The sequence below is a fragment of the Ambystoma mexicanum genome, chromosome 1p, assembly GCF_040938575.1.
Source record: "Ambystoma mexicanum isolate Mex_15411 chromosome 1p, UKY_AmexF1_1, whole genome shotgun sequence".
Lineage (NCBI taxonomy): Eukaryota > Metazoa > Chordata > Amphibia > Caudata > Ambystomatidae > Ambystoma > Ambystoma mexicanum.
This window is the reverse complement of record NC_090921.1, coordinates 1,320,744,812-1,320,766,404: the sequence shown is the minus strand read 5'-3', so window position 1 is coordinate 1,320,766,404 and position 21,593 is coordinate 1,320,744,812. Positions and strand designations below refer to the sequence as shown.

The 21,593-nt window shown below is 44.2% G+C and overlaps 1 protein-coding gene across 1 annotated transcript in view; it reads left to right on the top strand.

The window, feature by feature from the left end:
- CD5L (CD5 molecule like) overlaps window positions 1-21,142 on the top strand; it is a 260,177-nt gene extending 239,035 nt beyond the window's left edge. Inside the window, exons 5-6 of the mRNA XM_069606596.1 lie at window positions 10,589-10,906; window positions 20,878-21,142. Coding sequence (XP_069462697.1) covers window positions 10,589-10,906; window positions 20,878-20,894 — 335 coding nt within the window. The 3' untranslated portion in view covers window positions 20,895-21,142. The remainder of the gene's footprint in view (window positions 1-10,588; window positions 10,907-20,877) is intronic.
- The last annotated feature ends 451 nt before the right edge of the window (window positions 21,143-21,593 follow it).

Here is a 21,593-nt window from a genome sequence, read left to right as displayed (position 1 = left end):
TGATTTGGCATTTATAACGCGCCCGTGTACACAAGTGTTTCCAGGCGCCATAGTGACCAGCGTCAGGTCTTTCCTACCATGCTTCAGAGCACACAGGGCTTAGTTTGTCCTGACTACACTATGGTTGGTTCCAACATTAAACTTTACATAGCTTGAAGTGTTCATCAGTGTCCCTGACGAAGACCCCTGTAAAGGAAGAGGGGAGAGACGTGCCCCAGAGTTAACTGCTTTTCTTTGCTAGCTGTTGCCCCATTGTGTACAGCAACCCTCTCAGTTCACATATCAAACATAGGGCGAGTAATAAAGTTAATGGTCCGTGAAGACCCTGCAGGAGGCGTTGAGTGAGCTCATTCATTAACAGTGTGCATATTCTGTTTACCTTTATCTGGCTGTTGAGGAGCAAAGCTTGCCATTGGTAGGCAAGATTTGATGCAGTAACTCTTTGGGAGACTACACCAGTCGTGTCCTCTTTGTATTTGGTACTACACAAGTTGCCAGAGTGACTGAGCAGCCAGCCTTATCGCAAGAGCAGTAAATGCGAGCTGTAGAGCTGTAGCATCGAAATCCTCAAATGCAAGTATCCAAATCACACTTACACTCAAGGTTTTCTAGTAAAATAATGATTTATTTATTTAACGGTCAGTTTTAAATAAGCATTCTTTAAAAAGGGCAATATGCAATAATAAAAATACACTTCAAAATACTTTCTCAGAATCAAGGCAGATCAATTAGATACTCTTTAGAGATGCTTCATGCACACTTCCTACACCCTGAGGTGACTTCACTAACTAGAACACTATTGGCATTTATATATCACGTGTGTACTTTAAAAAATTCTGAGGTTGGCAAAAAGGAATGGATAATGGAAGGAAAAAGGTTAACAGGTTCACAAAGCATGTGAGCACTTTTAAATCCCCCAATGAAGTATAGATAAAACATTTCCCAGCAATATTAGTTACAAACCAATGTATCACCTATGAGAGACAGTGAAAATCAAAGTCAATGGGTTAGAAGAGTCTGCAGAGAGCCAGGACAGCCAAAGTCAAGTTGGAACAAAGTCTATGGAGGCCAGGCACTTCTTAGATAGCAAAAAGTCTTGAACAAAGTTAGAGAGTTTGTTGTAGAAAATCACTGTTGAGCCACAAGCTGTTGCACTTTTGAAAGTTAAGAGCTGGGGATTAACTCTAGAAAAGCAACTACTGCAAATCTTAACTGAGAAAAGCACGCTACAGACAAGGACCCTTAGTCAGAACAGAGTACCTTAGGTTAGAAGAAGAGGATCCAGCTGGCTTCTGTCCTGGTTGCAGAGTTGAAGATCCTGTATTCCTGGACCTCAGTCGTGGGGACAAGGGGGAGGATGTCTGGAGGACTCCGGCACAGCAGTTCGGAGGTCGGCTGCAGCTACGGGCTCTTTTCAATTCAGCGGCACTTCGTGGTTTCAGCGTGGTAAACAGCACCACCATGGATCTTGGACACTGGTTGGGCTTCCTTCACTCCTTGAGTCCAGCACTCCGGTGAGGTGACTCGAGCTTGGGTCGTCCTGCTTCGGGATGGTCCTCAGGAGACTCCTGTCGCTTTTGGCCAGCTTACAGATGTTGCACTCGACTATGGATTTCTCGACCCCTGACACTCGGTTCCAGCAGCAGCAAAGAATTACAGCCAATTGGGGAAGGTCTTCAAGCAAAGTTCGTCTCAGGGTTAGTTGGTCCCACTAATCCAAGGGAACAAGTCGTCCTCTCCAGAGCTTCTCTTGTCAATTTGGAAAAGGAGTTTCAGCACAGCAGCAGGGCTTCACCGGGCAGTTCAACAATCCAGAAGGATGCAGCAAGCTTCTCTTCACAATTCCTTTGTTGGATGTTTTGTCCAGTGGTCGACCCTGTCTTCAGTCTAAGAAGCCTTGCCTTTTATGCAGGTTTCTCCCATTCATTCACAGCCTAGCTGTCACTCACACAGCAGGGGACAGCCAGCCAGCCAGCCAGTTTGGACTGGGTACTTTCGGGTAACCAAGGAGACTAAGGTCAGGGGAGTTTCGGACACCTCACTCACTTCCTGCCCTGCCAGATACACTGGAGCCAGAGGCGGGTCTCAGTAGTGAAGACCGTCAAAGACAAAATTAACAAAAGGGTTAAACTTGGTTTGGCACGCAGAGTAAAACCCAAGAAAGACCTCACAAACAAGAAAAGGCAAAAAAAGAAGACCGGGGACATTTTGACACAATGGCCACCCATGGGTGCTATACTGCAGCTGAAGATTCAGCTTGTGGTAGGAAAAGCACAATGGTAGGAATATTAAACCACTGCCACCAGCGATTTAAAGTAGTGAGGGTAACATGGCATTTTTTTTTTACATGAGTAAGTAGGAAAAGGGGTTACTAAGTAACCCGGCCAGCACGCCACATAAGATGGGGTGTGCTGGACCTACATAGGAAAAAGGTAAGTAAAGTCAATTTTACGTTACTCTTCTTGGGAGCTGCAGTCCACCCAAGAAAAGGTATTTAAACCTTATGAGAAATCTAAAGTGTGTCACCATTCAAAATGTAGATGCCTATGGATTTTGTCAGACTCCAAAAACAAAGGAAACACATAATCCGAATCAAATCAAAATACATGAGACAGTGAGAAAAAGTGTTGCTCACTCCAGGATAAAAATGTAAAAGTCCTAAAGTCCAGCGAAAGAGCTGGGAGCCTCTAAGGTTGAAGGGAATTAGCACAGAAATCAGAATTCTCCCTAACAGCCATCCCTTGGGATGACCTTGCGGTTCAGCTTCCCCACCTCATGGAATTTTAAGATCGCCTGCTTCCCTTCTGGCTCTCAAGAAAAGATGATGCGTTTGGAATCCGTTGTAATGGTGCTTATGTCCCAGAGGCCCGTCCACCTCCCTCTGTTTCACCATTTGCCAGAGAAGCATCGGCAGGTCGGTTTGTTGGATGAAACCCTCGATGGACACTGCGTTTTAATGATAAAGTGCTCTGGCGGGAGCCCGCACACACAAGTGACTTGTTAAAGTACTGTGGCTATTTTTCATGTCCTGAGGAGTCCTGGCTTGTTTTCCAGATCTGCCAGAGTGCCAGGGGACCACTCAGGTAGTGATAGTGTGCGGTATAAATGGCCTTTAATGTAACATGTATGTCTTTCCTATGCACAATTCGTGGGAGTAGCACATGTGATTATAATGTTTGCATTTTTACAACAAAGTTTAGGTCCTACATGTGTACTTGTCAATTTAGTCCGGGCTACTGGTGTCACACTACCTTGCTGTGTGTTAGTTCCTCCGCCCTACTTGCAATTGACTCATGCATTTTTTATTATTTTGGCCTCTTAGGTGATGCTTTAACGCCACCTATAAACCAACACGATTGCATTAGAGTATAGATGGGGCGAAAGAGCATACATGGAGGGACACAAAGTTTGTAGGTGTTGTTTTCTTATTTGCCCACCCATTGACTTCCCATGCCATGCTAATCCCAATGGCCATTCTCACCCAGTTCATGCCGCTCACTGCCCCAAACACACCCTCATGGGAACTCTTTAAGCTGACTTTACTCAAGCCTTATCATCAAACATTTGTCAAAGCAGTCTTCTGAGAGTTTATGGGTCTAAATACAGGGTTGCTGGCCTGGAATAAATGTGCCTGTAATTCTTTTTACTGGTATGTTTCCGCACTGGCAAACTACAAGTTTGCTGGTGGGGTGGCCCGATTTACTTCCAGCCAAGAGCTAGAGGGAAGTCGGGCACACCACCAGCAAAAAAATAGCCAGTATTACCAGTACCGGTATTACTGGTGCCGGTAATACCGGCAATCCCCCCATTGAGTCCTATGGGACTCCATGGGATGGGGATTTCCCTGCCCTTACTGGCACCTGTGATCTGCTGGTAATTCTGGCAGATTAGGGGCCACTAATGGTATTACCGTTTGCCGGTATCCTGGCAGTATTACCTCCAGGATACTGACAAACATTTGAGGGGAAATCACTTAATTGGAGCTGTAAACACGCTGCCGTTGTAATAAAAATGTCTTAAACAGGTCTGCCTTGAGCAGCTCGGTATATAAGGACTATACAAACAATACTAACCGTCTTGGCTTGTGTATAGGTATTAGGCACTTGCCAGGCAGTGCTATCAGATGGCCAGGCACTCGCACTATTTTGTAGCTGATAGTATCAATGGACAGTTAACACCACTATGGCAGTGCCTGGAAAGTGCCTTTCCCATGCCTACACAAAAGCCCAACTGTTGGCAATGTCAATGTTTTCTTCTCTTCTACTGGATTCATTGTGAACAATGCATTTTCTCGTAGCTGTGATTTGAGGCTGTGTGTTGCCAATTTGGATACTTTGAAACCCCCATCAGGGGAAGGAGTGGCAACTTTTTCTTTCCTTGACAACACGCAAACATTCCTCATATCGCATTTGAGCGAGTTACTGATGAAACAAGGAACGGCTCACTTGAGCTATTATTATTTTTCTGGGCTGTGCCCCTAATGAATAAACGTGTGGAATAAGCCCAGCCTTGATAAAGACCACGAAAAGGTTGAAACACGTGTGACCCTTGGGCATCTGTAATCTTTGCAAACCACAGATTGTTTCGTTTGGAACATGGAATAATATGGAATAAATAGTTTCAGAAATGTGAAGAACACATCCTCATTTATGAGAGAGGAGACACAACTACTGATGCTGCAAATTTACATCTTTATTCCAAGGCAATTTGTAGCTAATAAGCTATTAGCAGTTGGAGACGAGCGCATGGATTGAGGTGTAACTTTTCTTCAAGATTTACACTATAGGTGGTGAAGAAGCCTAAATACACCTACCCAAGCAGCAGCAGCCCACACAGTACTCTCTTTCCAAAGCAGAGCCAAACAAATGTTGCCCCACACCTTTTTTTGTCATGTGCAATTAGGCATGACCCATCAACGTATGTTGTTCTGGGACAAGGTATGATTTTTCTTCTGCCTCAATGCTTTTACAGTGTGCACTCGTGTCGGGTGTCATGGGCTGTTGTCCAGTGCATGCGTGTGTTTTGGTCGCAGCTCTATCGCTATTCTAATTTGTGATACAGAACTTCTATTCTGGTACAGGAAATATCATGTACAGACAGAGAATGTCTTCCTGTTCACAGGAAAATATTATGGAGTCATGGTTAATGCCAACTTAGTCCACAGAGGAGTCTCACTATCTTGGATTTTGCAAGGGCTCCCAAACCTCATGTCCCCCTCCCTAGTTCCTGCGTACAAGACACTCTGGTTATGACATCAGTAGGCAAATGACACTTGTTACAGCAGCCGTGATTGTACCCTTAACAGCAGGCTTGCTGTGCACCAATCCAACGTAGCATTTTGCTGATATGAGGGGGGAGATCCTCCTCTTATTTGACTAATCTTTTGAATACTTTTGAATAAAGATTGACTGTAACCTGATTGGGAATACAGTCCTCAGTCACAGAGGTGAAGACCAGAATATCCAAGCATGAGGCAATATCCTCTTCCTAAGAATGCCCAGGTCACTGCTCACTGGAGGCGACAGAAACCTGCAAGTGCTCTCTACAAAACCTCCTGGTTGGGAAGGAGAAACTCCTCAGACCCTGGACTGGATCGTCCGGCACAAAATAAGCAGAGGAAGCAGCCCTTTGCTATTGCATCTCCAAAAGGCCTCAACTTCAGTTTGGGCAGTTTTGATGCCACCTAAGCTGCTGCATAGGAACCGCTGGAGTCATCTTTAACCTGGATGATCAACCTCCTTTCCATATCCAAGTTTTGCTCGAAGCAGACAGTGAAATTCCACTGTCTCTGTCTCCGACACCCGCCTTGTCTTCTGGCCTCCATAACTCAACATCACTTACCTGGTTACAAGCCTCTACAAGCTCTAAGCTATCAACAATGCGGTACCATGACGCTGTATTAAGACAGTTTAGCCTGCTTGCTACTGAAGGCAACTCTCCACTTCTCTGCTCCCAAGGTCAGAGTGTCTTCCAGTGATGCTAACTGGACGGACAGAACCTAACGTTTCTCAGTGTCTTCGACCTGCAAGCTCTTGCGGCTGCCAAACAGCACTGCACCATTGGAACCTGTTACTCTCCAACTCGACCTTGGCCTGGCAACAAAAGCGCTAAGAGTCCTGGTTCGAACCTGAAAAGCCTGGCTTGATGCTGTTAAGCCCTGAAAGATAAGAATTCAAGGTACTTGAACTGGCCCTGTCCCCCTGGTCAACCTAAAGGGCCCTAGTGACTTTTAACAACCCTTTCTCTACCTTTTTGAAAGACATTTCCAGTAACTTTCTGCTGCTGAAATCTTTGTCTGAACACCCCTGTCTACAAACCTAGAGTGACCCTTCATTTTAAATTATGCTTTCCCCATGTTTTCCATTTCAGTGGTAGGTCAGTAGTGTTGTTCTTACTTGTGTTTATTTCTGTTGGTTTAATTAAAGATCCTATGTTTATAGAACCATGGTTGGACATTCTTTTATTTTGGTATCACAATACCATTTCTGTTTGGATTGCTTCTGTACCAGCTCCCATCCCCCATTGAAAAGTACAGGCTGCGATCAACCTTTGCTACCCCAAATGGTGAAGGAGACATACTCGTTGGGTTGTACCTGTTAAACATTTATGACTGGGATTAATGCTGGTTTAGTAGCAGGGTTCGAACGAGTTGGAGGTTTATCCATTACTCATCCCTGATCTCCTGCAGAGCAAAAGTAATTTTGATACAGGAGCGATAATTACCAAGATTATAGGAGGTAACCCCTTTCTCACCTCCCTATTCTTTTTTATTTTATTGTTTAAAGTGTAGACCTAGCTTGAGAGCAGCGGAACGCTGTACAGAGTGTGGGTTAGCTGGCATTTGGGCTGGCATCTTTTAACAGTACCGCAGTAGTACTGTCAGGTCTGTGCATCAGCATGTGCATCTATTGGAATTAGCCCTTGGTCAAATGTTCTTGAAAGAGACATATTCTGAGAGATTTGCGAAATTGGAGAATTGTGCGGGCATTCTGAGCTGACACTGGGATTGAGTTCCAGAGGGTGGGTGCATGACAAGAGAAGGATTGTTTGCGTGTCCTCTGTTTGTGGACGAGTTGTAATGTCTGATTCCTCAATTACCCTTCTGCGTAGTCTTCATACATGTCAACAAAGGGATGAAGAGAGAGGGATGCAATCCCTGACGCGTGTGCTGACCTGCCGATATATGCACGTTAGGACTCTCCCTCTCTTAGCACCGCAGACATGGCTGCATCTGCCCTCTATGTATGGGCATCATAACAGGTGGCCACCATCTTCCTGGAAACAGACATAAACCCCCCCCCAATGGGGTCCACACTTTCAATGAACACCAAAGGTTAGAAATCCTAACAATGAGGCCCAATGGAATGTTTTCTCTGAGTCAAAGGCATAAGATAATAAAGTGCAGCGACAGCCGGTCCATTCTCTATGACCTGACCTTGGAGCCTAGTAGGGTCTGCCAAGTATCTGCCTTAGGCCTGATTGGTCCAAACATAGTAGGGAGTCTAGTATTTTGAACAATATACTAGCCAATATTGTGCTAGATGCTCTAAGTAGGTTGGCATCTATGGAGAATGATTCTATAAGCATAACAGCTATTTATCATGCTATGTTTTGGAAATTATAACATACTCAGATGCCATTTGCATGGTATCCAGGGGCTCTGGCATATCTGAAAGAGAGGGCAGTGGGTGAGGTTATAGTGGATACTTGGGAAAATGCAAGATAGCTTTGCTGCTGTACTGATGAATGCAGATCGGGAAGTACGCTGAGCTCTACATGGAGGTCAGTTTCTAGGTGTTCTGTGTCAAGAGCATAGGAGAATGTGTGTCCAAAGGGGAGTTTTGTGTGCCCTTGGTACCAGGATGCATTGTCTTGGTGTAGAGTGTAAGTTGTTTGTAGTGGTTAAGTGTTATGGTGTTTGATGTCTGTTATGAGAGGTGTTCAGTTGCCATGTGTGCGTGGATTTGCTGTAATTGTAATTGGTTTTTTATAACGAGCGTAATAACCAGAGGTTTCTAAGCATGGACCCAGAGATCGAACCCGTGTTGCTCCTCATTGTCTTGCTTCCAAGGCAAATTCGTTGCCCTGAGCTATCCTCCCGAAGCATTGTTGGTATGCACATTTTGTGTTGGATTGTAGAATTTGAGCAAGTTAGTATGGCTAGCAATTAGAGACCGTGATGGGCCTTCAAACCCAAAAGCAGATATGGCAGATCATAACACAGCATAGCAAGGCATGAAAAAAAGGCATGGACATTCTCAAAATGCATTAGATGTCATAGGAGCAGCTGAAACTGGCCTTACAACCATGTGTCCTCACACGTAATGCTCCTGTGTCCAGCCTCTTGATGACAGGTTGCATTTAATTTTCTCACATTGCCACTGTCAGACCATGTCTCTATCTCTCTCCTTCTCTTTCTCTATCTCTCACTCTCTGTTTCTCATGGATATCTTATGTGCCTGAAGAATCTGGGAATTGTGAGATGTGGGAAGAGGGCAGCCTGGAGATGAAACTTATTACCATAAGTTTTGATTCAGAGATGCCTGAGATATGATAACCCCAGGCACCCCTTCACTTTAATAAATGTGGTGGTTGGCAGGCAGAGTGCCTTCTGAAACCACACCCTAACTTGCTCAGGTGCTATATGCAGGGGACTGCTGGGACCTTTGCCCACAAAGTGTTTTCAGGTTTTTGTCAGGTGATGGGGGCAGAATCCCTGGTTGTTGTTCCTTGGATCATACCCTCAGTGTCTCCCACATGCCTCAAATTCGTCTAACATAGTACACACAGCCCTAGGCCAAAATGGAATGCCTCCCAACTGGCACCCCTCACCTAGTTTTGCAGCTGTGCCATAACTTCAGTTTCTGAATAATGCTGAAATCCTGACAGCATTTCTTCATGGTGAAATGATGAGCAAGAAAGTTAAGTGGAGGTGTTAGAATGCCTGAAAGTGCCCCATGAAGCTGGGTGCTCCATCCCTCAGGCATGACAGGGTACTTTGGCTGCAGGAAGTTTGAAGAGAAGCACGTTGACAGAGAAAGAGAGCGGGTCGTGGCATACTGTGGCTTCAGGAAGGTTGAAGAGAAGCACGTTAAGAGAGCGGGTCGTGGCATACTGTGGCTGCAGGAAGTTTGAAGAGAAGCACGTTGACAGAGAAAGAGAGCGGATCGTGGCATGCTGTGGCTGCAGGAAGTTTGAAGAGAAGCATGTTGACAGAGAAAGAGTGCGGGCCGTGGCATACTGTGGCTGCAGGAAGTTTGAGGAGTAGCAGGTTGACAGAGAAAGAGAGCGGGTCAGGGCATACTGTGGCTGCAGGAAGTTTGAAGAGAAGCATGTTGACAGAGAAAGAGAGCGGGCCGTGGCATACTGTGGCTGCAGGAAGTTTGAGGAGTAGCAGGTTGACAGAGAAAGAGAGCGGGTCAGGGCATACTGTGGCTGCAGGAAGTTTGAGGAGTAGCAGGTTGACAGAGAAAGAGAGCGGGTCAGGGCATACTGTGGCTGCAGGAAGTTTGAAGAGAAGCATGTTGACAGAGAAAGAGAGCTGGTCGTGGCACCTTGACAGAGAAAGAGAGTGGGTCGTGGCATACTGTGGCTGCAGGAAGTTTGAAGAGAAGCACGTTGACAGAGAAAGAGAGCGGGTCGTGGCAGGGGATAGGATGGGTGGACCAGCAGCACCACAATTCTGAATTTGCACTACCTCCTGCCCCATAGCAGATAATACTCTGTGCCCTTGACTTCCAAGGAAAGCTTTGTGCAAGAACAAACTAATGATACTAGGGCAAGAAAAGCCAAACTTTATTTATCTATCTTTAGTGGCTGTTCTACTAGCAGTAAAGAGGGGATTATCATTTGCACAAGGTGTGATCTGTCTCCAGCGGGGTACTCCTGCAGCCAGGAAGGAACCACTTCAACCATCAACAGCTATTTGCACTACAGATTTTGCAGCTTTTGTGCAGTTTCATTCAATTAAGTATTTAGTCAATAAACACAAGTGCTTTGGGGTGCAGGAGTTTATACAAGTCCCCCCCCCACATTCCTTTTCCTGTTGTGTTTACCCTTGCCGATTTATTTTCCTTCAGTTTATGCTGTTGTCTCTTCTGTGTGTCTTTATGTATATAAAAGAAAATTGGAAGGGCCACGACAGACTGTTTGAACATAATTCTTTCTATTTTGATGCCAAGTGTGCTTAGTTTGGTTTGATCAGCATACACTGTATATTGCTTAACATTGTATCTTTACCGTCTGCAAAATGCATGTGTTGCCCTTTTTCTTCTCCATCTTAATTTTAAAAAACATTTTTGTTTTCAACATGAAACTTAAAAACTTAAAAGCCAGTGTAAATTGGGGGAGGCGCATTATGAGGGGAAAAAGCTCTTTTGCACAGACATGTTTTTTCTGCAATTGTCCATATTGAAGCTCCTGAAATATATTACTGCATAACAGAGATCAGACATTGAGAATGAAAGTCATAAGAAAAGCACAGTGACATGAAGCCATGTCAATCTAATTGGAATTGATGTTTCAAAGAGGACGTTGTGGTTCAATGCTTTGCCTAACAATTTGAACTTTTGCATCTCTTTACCTTCAGAGCCCTTCGAGGTGAGATTGGCGGACGGCCCTAATAGGTGCTCAGGGAGACTTGAGGTGTTCTTCAAGCATGAGTGGGGCACAGTGTGCAACGATGACTGGGACCTGAACGATGCAAAGGTGGTGTGCAGAGAGCTGGCCTGTGGACATCCTGAACACAGGAAAGCACTCAAGCCTATGGCTGGCATGGCCTCGGGGCGCATCTGGCTCGATGACGTGGCCTGCCATGGAAGCGAAACATCTCTGGAGAACTGCAAGCATCGCATCTGGGGTTTCCATGACTGCACTCACGCAGAGGACGTCACTGTGACCTGTACAGGTGTGGCAATACTTCATGCAATATGTGGCCATGTTGACTGTGCAGTAAGAAAACCCAGAATGTAATCTACAATTAGCTAGCCGATGAAGCATCTCCTTGCGTAGGATTGGGCTCATACCAACCGGGCTGATTTGCAAAGAAGTTACAGATAATAACTCTAACTCTTGACTTTCTTCTGGAAAGGGCTATTTGATTAAAAAAAGGTAGATAGTTACTCCTAACTTCTGCCTAGAAAGAGAAGAGTACGTTACAGCAACCACAGATAACCATTTTGTAAACCAACCTACTCCTGTGAACTTCTTTGTAGATTGGTTTCAGTGTTTCTTTATCCAAATAAGGAGAATTTACATTTTTTTCCACATGCATAAAAAATATGTGGAAAATATATCAAGGCTGCCCCAATGTCCCTATTTAAAATCTTTCCCGAATCAATTGGAGATTTGTGAAAAAATAGGAAACTTGATGAGCACCTTGATATAGTTCCAGCAACAAAACATTAACTGTATTTCTTCTGTTTAAGTTGCACATATTCTTGAACAAAAACCTACAATTTTGATTAATCTTGAAATTGCAATCATTTGTGCTCCAGAGTATGTCCATGGCAGCTTAAAGAGCATGTGGAGGAGTTGGAGGCTGAAAGGGGGGACTGGAAGTGAGTACATGATAACAAAAATGAATCTTATTGGCTCGGGTTGAAAGTGTGCTCGACGTCAACAGATAGCTGCACCTATCAAAACTAGGTTTCACTATTAAGATCAACATACCACCGAAAAAGTGAACTTTGGCAATGTGATTTGATGGAGCACATCTAGCTAATGAAATCACAATATCCAAATGTACATCTGACAGCAAACACAGGATCACTTTGGAATCTTTATTGCCTAAGATTATTGATGATGCAAGATTGGATGGGATTATTTCTTTCCCCAGTAGCTGGCCCTTAAAAGAAAGTGCAGTCTTTGCCGAGTTACTAATGAGTTGCATTTAAGTCAGAGAATATTAATGCATATTTGCAGGGGTGGACTGGCCTATAGGGAACTCTGGAGATTTCCCGGTGGGGCTCTGCACCCTCGGCCTCTTTTGTGTGGTATTTCCAAAATGTTCCCATAGGAAAAGCATTGAAATGTGTAATATGGTGCCACTTTGACAATTATTTCCATGGCCTCTATTGGTTCTCAGTAATTATTTCCATGCCCTCTTTTGGTTCTCAGTAATTATTTCCAGGGCCTCTTTTCTTCCCATTCCACCCCTGCATATTTGGTCAAGACAGGAAAGGTGAACATAACCATTTCCTTTAAATAGCCATTCAGGCAAAATCCTGATAAGAGAATGTGAGTGATAGGCAACTTGTCTGATTGTGGTCCATTGGAATGGACCTTCTCCTCATGCCATGGACAGGGAATATAATCTTGTGCAGAATTCAGTGGCTAGAATGATGAGTTTCACCATACTCTGTATGCCCCTCTCTCCCTCTCAGTCTCACATTGGCTTCATTTGAAATGTCACGTATGCTCAGAGGAAGGCTTTAGTTATTGATTTGAAATAATCTCCAATACTTGGAAAAAGTGATATGTCTAAACTTTACGAGTATTTTGGTTTGAACACTATGAAACAGGTAGGATGTAAGTACAAGCAAAGCAAGCAAGACCACCATCCCCGAAGAGTAATTCGAGTGTTGCTGAAAAATCTTTTGAAAAAATAAGGGCACAGTATACATTTTTAGAACACAATTGTCCAATCGCCCAAAGACCATGGATAACAAGCCTTTGGATTTGCAGGCAATCTTAAAGGCACATATGAGATGTCTGTAAGTGTCAGAATTAAGAGTGGAGGGGTAAATGGTGACAACTAAACACCCACATTTTCCGGGAATTTACAAGTTTGATTGGTCACCTAGGCTGATTTACTTGGTGCACATTTTCTGTTTTACTCTTGGCAGCATAGGAAATGTCCCAGTGGTTCTTGGCTTCCTGTTACAGAAGGTTGACTACTGTCGGAAGTGCCCTTATGTAGTTGGGCCTGGAGTTCTTCTTCGTGTTGGTGTTCATTGTGCAACATTGTTTTGTACTGCGTAAAGTTCACATCGGTGATAGTGCTTTCATTTGCTTTGAAAGCGTCTTCATAGCAGTCATAGTTATCTAGTATCTTTTCTTCTTTTCTCCATGGTTTAAAAAGTTGTAGCAGGGACATGTAATATAGTTCTTTCTGTTGAGGAGTTTTTAATGACAATTTGATATGATTAATTAAGCTTTGTTTGGTAAGTTTCGCTAAGCTGCCTTCACATTCTGTCACTCTATATCTACCTTTGTTTTCATCAGGTTTTATATTATTTTTGTATGCAAAGTTTTGGGCTAGTTGCTAAAGATGGTTACCTTTTTAAGGACAAGAGATTGGTGATACCTACTCAGACCCTGAGAACCAAGATAATAAACCTCTGTCATGATACCTTCCATTGCGGGCATTGGGGCATTACAGCTACTCTCCATCTCATCCCAAGACATTTTTGGTGGCCTAGAATGATCGAACGGGGTAAAAGCATACATCCAAGCTTGCACTGTTTGCACTCAGAACAAGTGCAACAATAGAAAACCTGCAGGTCTTCTCCATCAACCCACATTGCCAGACCGTCCTTGTGAAATAATTGCCACTGATTTTATCGTGGAATTACCTCCTTCCAAGGGTTTCACTACCATTATGGTTACCATCGATATATTCGCCCATATGGCCCACTTCACTCCATTGTACAAGTTACCTTCAGCACAAGAAATGGCAAGGATATTTTTTAACCACATCTTTAGGCTGCATGGTTTCCCTTCCAAGATCATTTCAGATCGTGGGCCTCAATACATTTCCCGATTCTGGAAGTACCTGTGCCAAATGTTAGGTATTCAACGTGCCTCATCTTCAGGATATCATCCTCAGTACAACGGGATAACCGAACGAGTAAATCAGACCCTAGAACAATATTTACGATGCTTTGTAGCCAAGGTCCAGGATGATTGGTCAGTTTTAATCCCAGTTGCTGAGTTTGCATACAACAACTCTGACCACTCAGCTATCAAGACAAGCTCTTTCTTTTGCAGTGAAGGGTTCCATTCATCTGTCCTGCCAACACTCCTACCTCACTCCACCCCGGTTCCTTCGGTTGATTCCTGGATTGAACATCTGATCACTGTGCATAAGGATGTTAAGAATCATTTGGAAAAAGCCAGGATGGATGTTAAAAGATACCAGGAGGAGACCCGGTCCCATGTATGCCATTGACAACAAGGTCTGGCTTTCCTCTAGACTCTTGCCTCGACACCTGCGACCCAATAAATTGCCCCTCGATTTTACAGGCCTATTTCCATCAAGGAAATCATTAACCCAGTGGCATACCGACTTCAATTACCACAATCCTGGAAGAAGATACATCCCGTTTTTCACACTTCCCTGCTCAAACCCTATTCTCAATCCATCAGGTCAGCTCATCGACCTACCCCTGTGCTCGTCAATAATCAGATCGAATTTGAGGTCTCCAGGATATGTGATTCCAGATATAGGAGAGGTCGACTACAATACTTGGTGGAATGGAAAGGTTATCCCCCCGGCAAACAAACATGGGAACCAGTGTCCAAAATGAATGACCTCCGTTTGGTACGGAGATTCCATCTAACTCATCCAGGTAAACCCGGTGGATCGAGATTTAAGAGGGGGCATGCTGTCATGATTCGCTGTTTCTGCCCTTTTTGGACTTAATGGTCCATCACGCACCGCAACGTCATAGCCGCTATTCTACCAACGTGCCCGACACCAGAGAGAAGCCGTTGTCTAGTGTTTATGCAAGACTTGCCACTTCCTAGAAAATAAGCATGCCCCCGTGGCTCTGCGTGTCTCAACGCTACCTTTCCGAGTACCTGGCAAGTGTGTACCTAAATTTCCCTCTTCTTCCGTGCTACTCCCCTGCTAGTTAGCGGTTCCAATTATCCTTCCTGGTATTTAATTGTGCTGCTCCTTGCGCTCTCGCTTGAGGGTCCGCTCGTTCCTCTTCCTTCCCGGGCCTTCGGTCCTGTCCCTCCCGTGCTCGCATACTGCCTTCTGGACTCTGCGAGTACCACGACTCCTCCCTGGTTCCTAGATCCATCCCGGACATAGATCATTACTCACCTAATCTTCCTGGAATATTGAACGCTTACCTTCTCTCCGAGGCTGGTGTCCAGTCTACACACTGGAGGCAGAGGATACCCGTCCATACCTGTACAAGTCCCGAACGTCCAAGAACAAAGAAAGACCTCCGAGAAAGAAGACTTCAAAGGACAAACGGGTGAGACAAGGGGCAGAGTGTGACAATGGGGAGCACGGAAACACTGGCACTGTTAATAACGGTGCCAGTGTTTACGCGAAGGTCTGCGGGCGGTTGCCATTCTGCCCACCAAGTCAGACTTGGCGGGCGGAAGGGCATCCGGCACGCAAACTTGTACTTTGCCGGTCCAGTAACAACGGTGCCGGTAAGCATATGCATAGAAAGCAACACAGGCTGACTTTTTTACATAATTGTTGAGCCCACGAACATTCAACGACAATAACATGACTTCACCTGTGAGGAAGTATCTATTTCTCTACCAATGAGACAGACAGCACACCACCACTTGGCTGACTACAGCGGAAAACATTATGTAAAAGTCCCCTCAAATTTTCACCGACCACACCACCCCACTTTATAGGCCGGCCCGCTCACCTGCATTTTACTTTTGAACGACTGTGCATTATAAGGCATACTGTCACTGCAAAAAGCAGAAAGCCAGAAATGCATACATTAAGGTCTGTATGGCTCTGTAACAGCCTGGGAAAATTGTGCACCCTTCCTCTGACCTTCCTTTTTTGGCCCTCTTTACTTACCATCAATGTTTAATTCAATCCACATCACCTTATAGGTGGGTCAGCTAAGCCCCTGTTTTAAATTATTGCATTACAGCTTTGCTTGTTGGTTGTCTAAGGGCATGTTTAATATCTCTATCAATGCACTTTAGCTTGCCAGAGTCCTCCTGACAGTTGGTCATCCTAGTAGACTGCATGCTGGCACCCCATTTCTTACAATTAATATGCACATTAATCCAATTGGCTTGCCTAAGCAGAGAAATAGATAAGGAATGTCTCCCCATACCTCTGCTCATGTCCCTCTTGTCCTCTCCACCCTCTATGTTACAACCCTACTTTCCCCACTCCACCATGCTCCCATTTATGTTGCTTCTCCACCTCACTACCTGCTCCCTCCCCCTCGCATTGGCTCTCTACCTACTCACATAGTCTACCCCTCTTCTTCGTCTTCCCCACCCTGTCTCTCTCTGTCTTTTCCTCTTCTCCCCTTCTAAGTGCTCCTTCCTCATGCTCTTCCCACTCTAACTGTATCGTTCCACTCACCAACCTCCCCTCTCTACTCCTCTACACTCCTCCTCTCCCCCTGACTTTATTCTGGACCACTGGAATGCACAATCCCTCATCAATCAAAAGTCTTTCCTCACTGACCAGCAGGAACTAGTAATGGCTGTCACTGAAACTGATCATCCCAACAGCCCTGTTTCTCTAACTGCCCTCCATGCTCACTTTAGCACCTTCTCCCGCTGCCCTAGACACACAAAACACATGATGGTGTTGCCCTAATAATCAGCAAATACTATCTGTCCTCCCATCATACTCCCTCCTCATTCAAATACATCTTTTATTTTTTTTTAATTGTATATGGTTTATAAAACATTTACAAAACTAAGAGTTAACATTAAAATAATACATTATACATTACTAATTTCATTCAATCTAACTCAGCTGACAATTTAATGGTTGAGTCTTTAAAACAAAGGATAAAAATAAGCGAACCTTACAAGACAGTCCCAAGTGGTTTAAAGGGTACATACAAGGCCATACAAGACTGAACCAACCGTTCCAAACGTCAATATGTATGGTGCTTTGTTTGATTTTACGTAATTCCCTCCAAATTGCAAACCTTCTTTAGAAATGACAACACTCTTAACTTTAAAGGCATAGAGTCCCCGTGTAACATAGATAACCAAAACAAGTAACTCGTAACCCATTCTGGGTTGCTTCCAAAAGACCTAAAATAATGTAATCTCGAGTTCTAAAGAACTGAACACATGAGCAATGAGTGAAATAGTGATTATACCTCGGGATTGATCTGGCAATACATATAGAAACCCTTCATTCCCCCCGCTTTGTCACGAATTGAAAGTATTTCATTGGTCTTCGCTACATTGAAGCAAAAGCGCATAATATTGTTTCTAACTCCCTTACTAGGGTAACGATGTAGGTACTGTTTCATAGACACAAACCATTTTTGAGGCGACACAGCTTGGGTGTATAGTTGAAAACCCAAGCCTTCCTACTTATTGACATGCCAATCATTACCTATGATCATATTTTGTACCTTCGGGGGATTAAACAACATCTCTGCCGGATGCCGCTTTTGATCTTCCTCATCTACTGTCCACCTGGAACTCTCAACCTATTCTTCTCTGTTCTTAGTCTAATACTTGAAACACTTCCCACTGGTGTGCCTATGGTCATTATGGTCACTTCAACCTCGCCAACATGACAAAGGTCTATAAACCCCCACTTACCACCACTACCTCTGATCACTGCCTGCATAACATGCATAATATTCATCCTCACACCCTAGGGAACTCTGTCAGTCTCATCTCTCTATCCTCCACTCTTAACTCCTCTGCTCAATCTGTCATCCCCTCTACCTCTGACCACTCGCCATCCACTTCACCATCTCTTCCCCCTCTCTATGCATCCCCCCTCCTTCTGTAATTTCCAAGAGAAAATGAAAACATGAATCCATGCCCTCCTGTGTCAACCATGTCCTCCCTCCTTACTTTCTCGCCTCCCCTCTCCCACTCTATTGAACACGCCTTAATCAAATATAACATTGCTCCGGCTACCTCCCTTGAATGCCATTACCCTGCCTACTCCTTCACCCTCCCCACCCTCAGCTCTGCATACTGATCTCTCCTGCTAACAAATACTAAGAATAGCCATGCTGCTACACAATTTTGCCGAAAAATCAATCTGCTACTCTTCTTACCACTGACAAAGACACTGGGGGTAACTATAAGTTTGCTGGTATCCCGCCGGTAATACCGTTTCCACCACCTGATAGCCCGGTATTGCCGGGATATTACAGGTGGCGGAAAGGGCTATCTTTCCCCATTCCATAGAGTACCATAGGACTACATGGAAGGAAATGCCAGTATTACAGACACCGGTATTACCGGTGTCAGTAATACCGGCAGTTCCTTGCCGGTGGGGGCCTAATTTAACTCTGGCTCTTAGCAGGAGGTAAATCAGTGACCCCCACTGGCAAAACATTAGTTTTGCAATGCGGTTAAAGCGCTGGTAATGGAATTATCAGTACTTTTACTGCACCACCAAACACATAGTGAACCCTCTCTCACTTCTACTCACTAAAGCTCTTCATTATGCCAAACCTTATTACTACACTAACCTTAACACCCCTATCCTCTCTCACACAGTTGAAATATCTATGACCCTTCAGGCCATGCTTCCCTCTTCCCCAAGAATTGCTTGCTCTCTATCTTCTTCCCTCTCTGCCGAACACTTTGCATCTTACTTCTACTGCACACCCTCATCTCTTTTACACCCCTACCACCTTTCCTCAAACTACCACCCTTTTCCCCACTGCTCTCCCACCTGTCCCTCTAAACTCATACCCACCCTCTGTTCTGCCAACCCATTCTGTGCTCCCATTGACCCCTTAACAATACAGAGTATTAAAGAAGTGGCACCCATCACCTCCTCTCACCTCAACTCCTGCTATAAATTAGCCACTGTCATACCCATACTTAAGGAATTCATTTCTGATCCCAACAATCCCTTTCTCCTGCCACACAACAAAATTCGGAAGTGTGCCATTGTTAATCACTTTGTGAACTACCTTTAGGCTCAAACACTGCAATCCACTCCAATCAGGCATTCCCAGGAAACACTACCGTCCATGTCGCTAACTTTCTGCCAACCAAACTCACCTCTGCTCCCTCCTCATCCTACCACACCTTGCTCCTCCAAACCCTCTTCTTCCTCGGCTTCATGGATGCTGCACTTGACCTGGTTGCCTTAATATGAACTTTGAATATGAGCCTCTCTAACCACTCCATCTCCCTCTGGGGGGACACTGACTCCCTCCCGGTCAGTATTCCCAGGGAACAGTTCCAGGAACACTCCGCTTTTCACTCCAAATCTCTTTCAAGGTTAATCTTATTTAGTCCTTTGTCTTTCAATTTCAACCATTTGCTAATGACACTCACAGTTTCTTCTCATTTCCCTCCTTGACTGTGGCCGTCTCAGAACACATCGTAAATTGTCTCACAGCTATCCAACACCGGATGGCACTGTGCTAACTGATGCTAAACTCTTTCCAAAACAGGGGTTATCTTTCTCACAGTTTTCAATGCAAACTCCACTCTTCCATCTCCTCCCATCCCCTTCCCCATTGACCACCTATCTCTCTCTCACCAAAGGCTTGCATCCTTGGAGTCCTCTTTGACAGCAACCTTAGATCCAATCAATATATTCCTACAATGGCCAATAACAACCTCTTGAATATAAGAAAGATTCACTCCCCCCTCGCCCATCTCACAGCCAAGATAGTGATTTCTACCATAGTCAGGCAAACTTGACAACTGCTCCCGCCTACCTCGGCATTCCCCTCTACTCTTAATCCTCTCTGAACCAAGTCCTCATTTTTGCCACACCAACCTTCTATACCCTACCTCGAACCTCCCACACCTCTACTTAGAGACACCAGCTGGAAGAATCTATATGCACAATCACTCCTTCTTAGAGTGCCTATTGCTTGCCTTTAAATCTATCAAGTGACTGCCTCCACCCCAATATCTTGCTGACTCCATCTCTCTTTACTATTCCTCCCATTCTCCCAGGTCTTATACTCTCTTCAACCTATCTGTATTCTGACCTGCTGGTGCATCCTCTCATTTCTGATTAATCTCTCTACTTGCCTCCCCTACATTGGGATGCCCTCCCAATTACAATCAAAACTGCCAAACAGTGTGATTCTTTAGACCCTGACACAAACATCACCAGCTAGCATGGGAGTGTCTCCTACCCCCTTCCCACCACCTCCCAATGGATATACCTAAAACCCAAGTCATTATGTCACTGTGGAATGTACATATGTCAATTGGTGTATTGTTTAAACATAGATAATGGCACTTGGCCCTGCCTGTTCATTCTATTTATGGCTGACCCAGACCTGGCGGAACGGCACCCACCCGCAGAGTTTCACAGAAGCATCAGGACTATTATTAACTGTGCTGGTGCTTCCGTACTCCCCATTCACATTGAGTCGTATGGGACTCAATGGAAATGGGGAATTACATTTTCTGGCACCTGACTTCACGGACTGCTGGGGCTGTAGTGCCCTGGTGTTTCCAGCAAATCAGGCGCCGGAAAAATGTTGCAAGTCCGGCGGTAACCTGCCGGTTTTACTGGCACGGTTAACGCCAGACTTGTAATGAGGCCCATAGAATCATGCAAACCCTCCATATTACCCCAACCAGTAACCGTAATTCCATTTAGTGATATTATTGCAAAACCTGTAATGACGCCTTAGTATATTGAATGTGGGAGTGGACAATACTGGTCGCCTTCCTGTTTTGCTACCAAGATCCATTTAAATAAAAAATAAAATACTGCATTATTTTAGCAAAAAATCCTGCTATTAATAGCTATATTTTAGAAAACTGCCTTCAATGTTTTATTTTCATATTTCATTTCACCAATACTGCTCAGAAGCCAGAGGTGTATGATGCATGCCTCTGACACAACACCTACAATATGTACACATGATAGTCAATTTTGAAATCCTGAGACAAAGTCGTTTTCTCCATTAAAGAGTTACCCTACTAACCAATTGCGTCTTCATATTGTCCATACAGGTGTGCAAGATCCATAGTCATCTTCAGCTCTTCCTTCCAGGCATGATCACACACTTCAGCAACTTTGCCAAATTACTTTGCTTCTCTAGGACCCTGCGTGCTGTCTACAAGAATGGGAAGAGCTCTGTGGTGGACGTCGCCTGCCCGGAAATCAGATTATCAATATATACCTCCTCTCCCCAAGCATTTGCATTGTTTGTTGAGGACACTGGGCTACATTTATACTATTTCCAGTTGTGTTATTAAAACTTGTTCAGGTCATGCATTCATTTATTTATTTATTTTTTTGTTTTGTTCTATTGGTTAAACTTCCATTCAACCTTTAAGAACAACACATCAAGAACATAACATACAAAACGAGAAATAAAGAAATAGAATAAAAAAGGAAAGAAGGAGAAAAAAAGGACAAAAAAATTAATCAAGCCATACAATAGATTCATCTTTCCATTTACAGATTAAGAGAAATAAAAACACGCAAAAGTGAAGCTGTGTGTACAATCAACACAAATCAACACAAGTCATAATCATCTTCAGCCCATTCATTTTTCCATTTTGCAGATAGACTACATGAATTACGTCAAAGAAAGATGAGAAGGCATTTACAATTGATGTGTTTGAACCTGACAAACAGTAATTCCACATTCTGCTGGCATTTCCTACTCATTTAGTACTTGTAGAATGCTCTCGACCTAATAGGTTTCAAAGTATCAAAAACA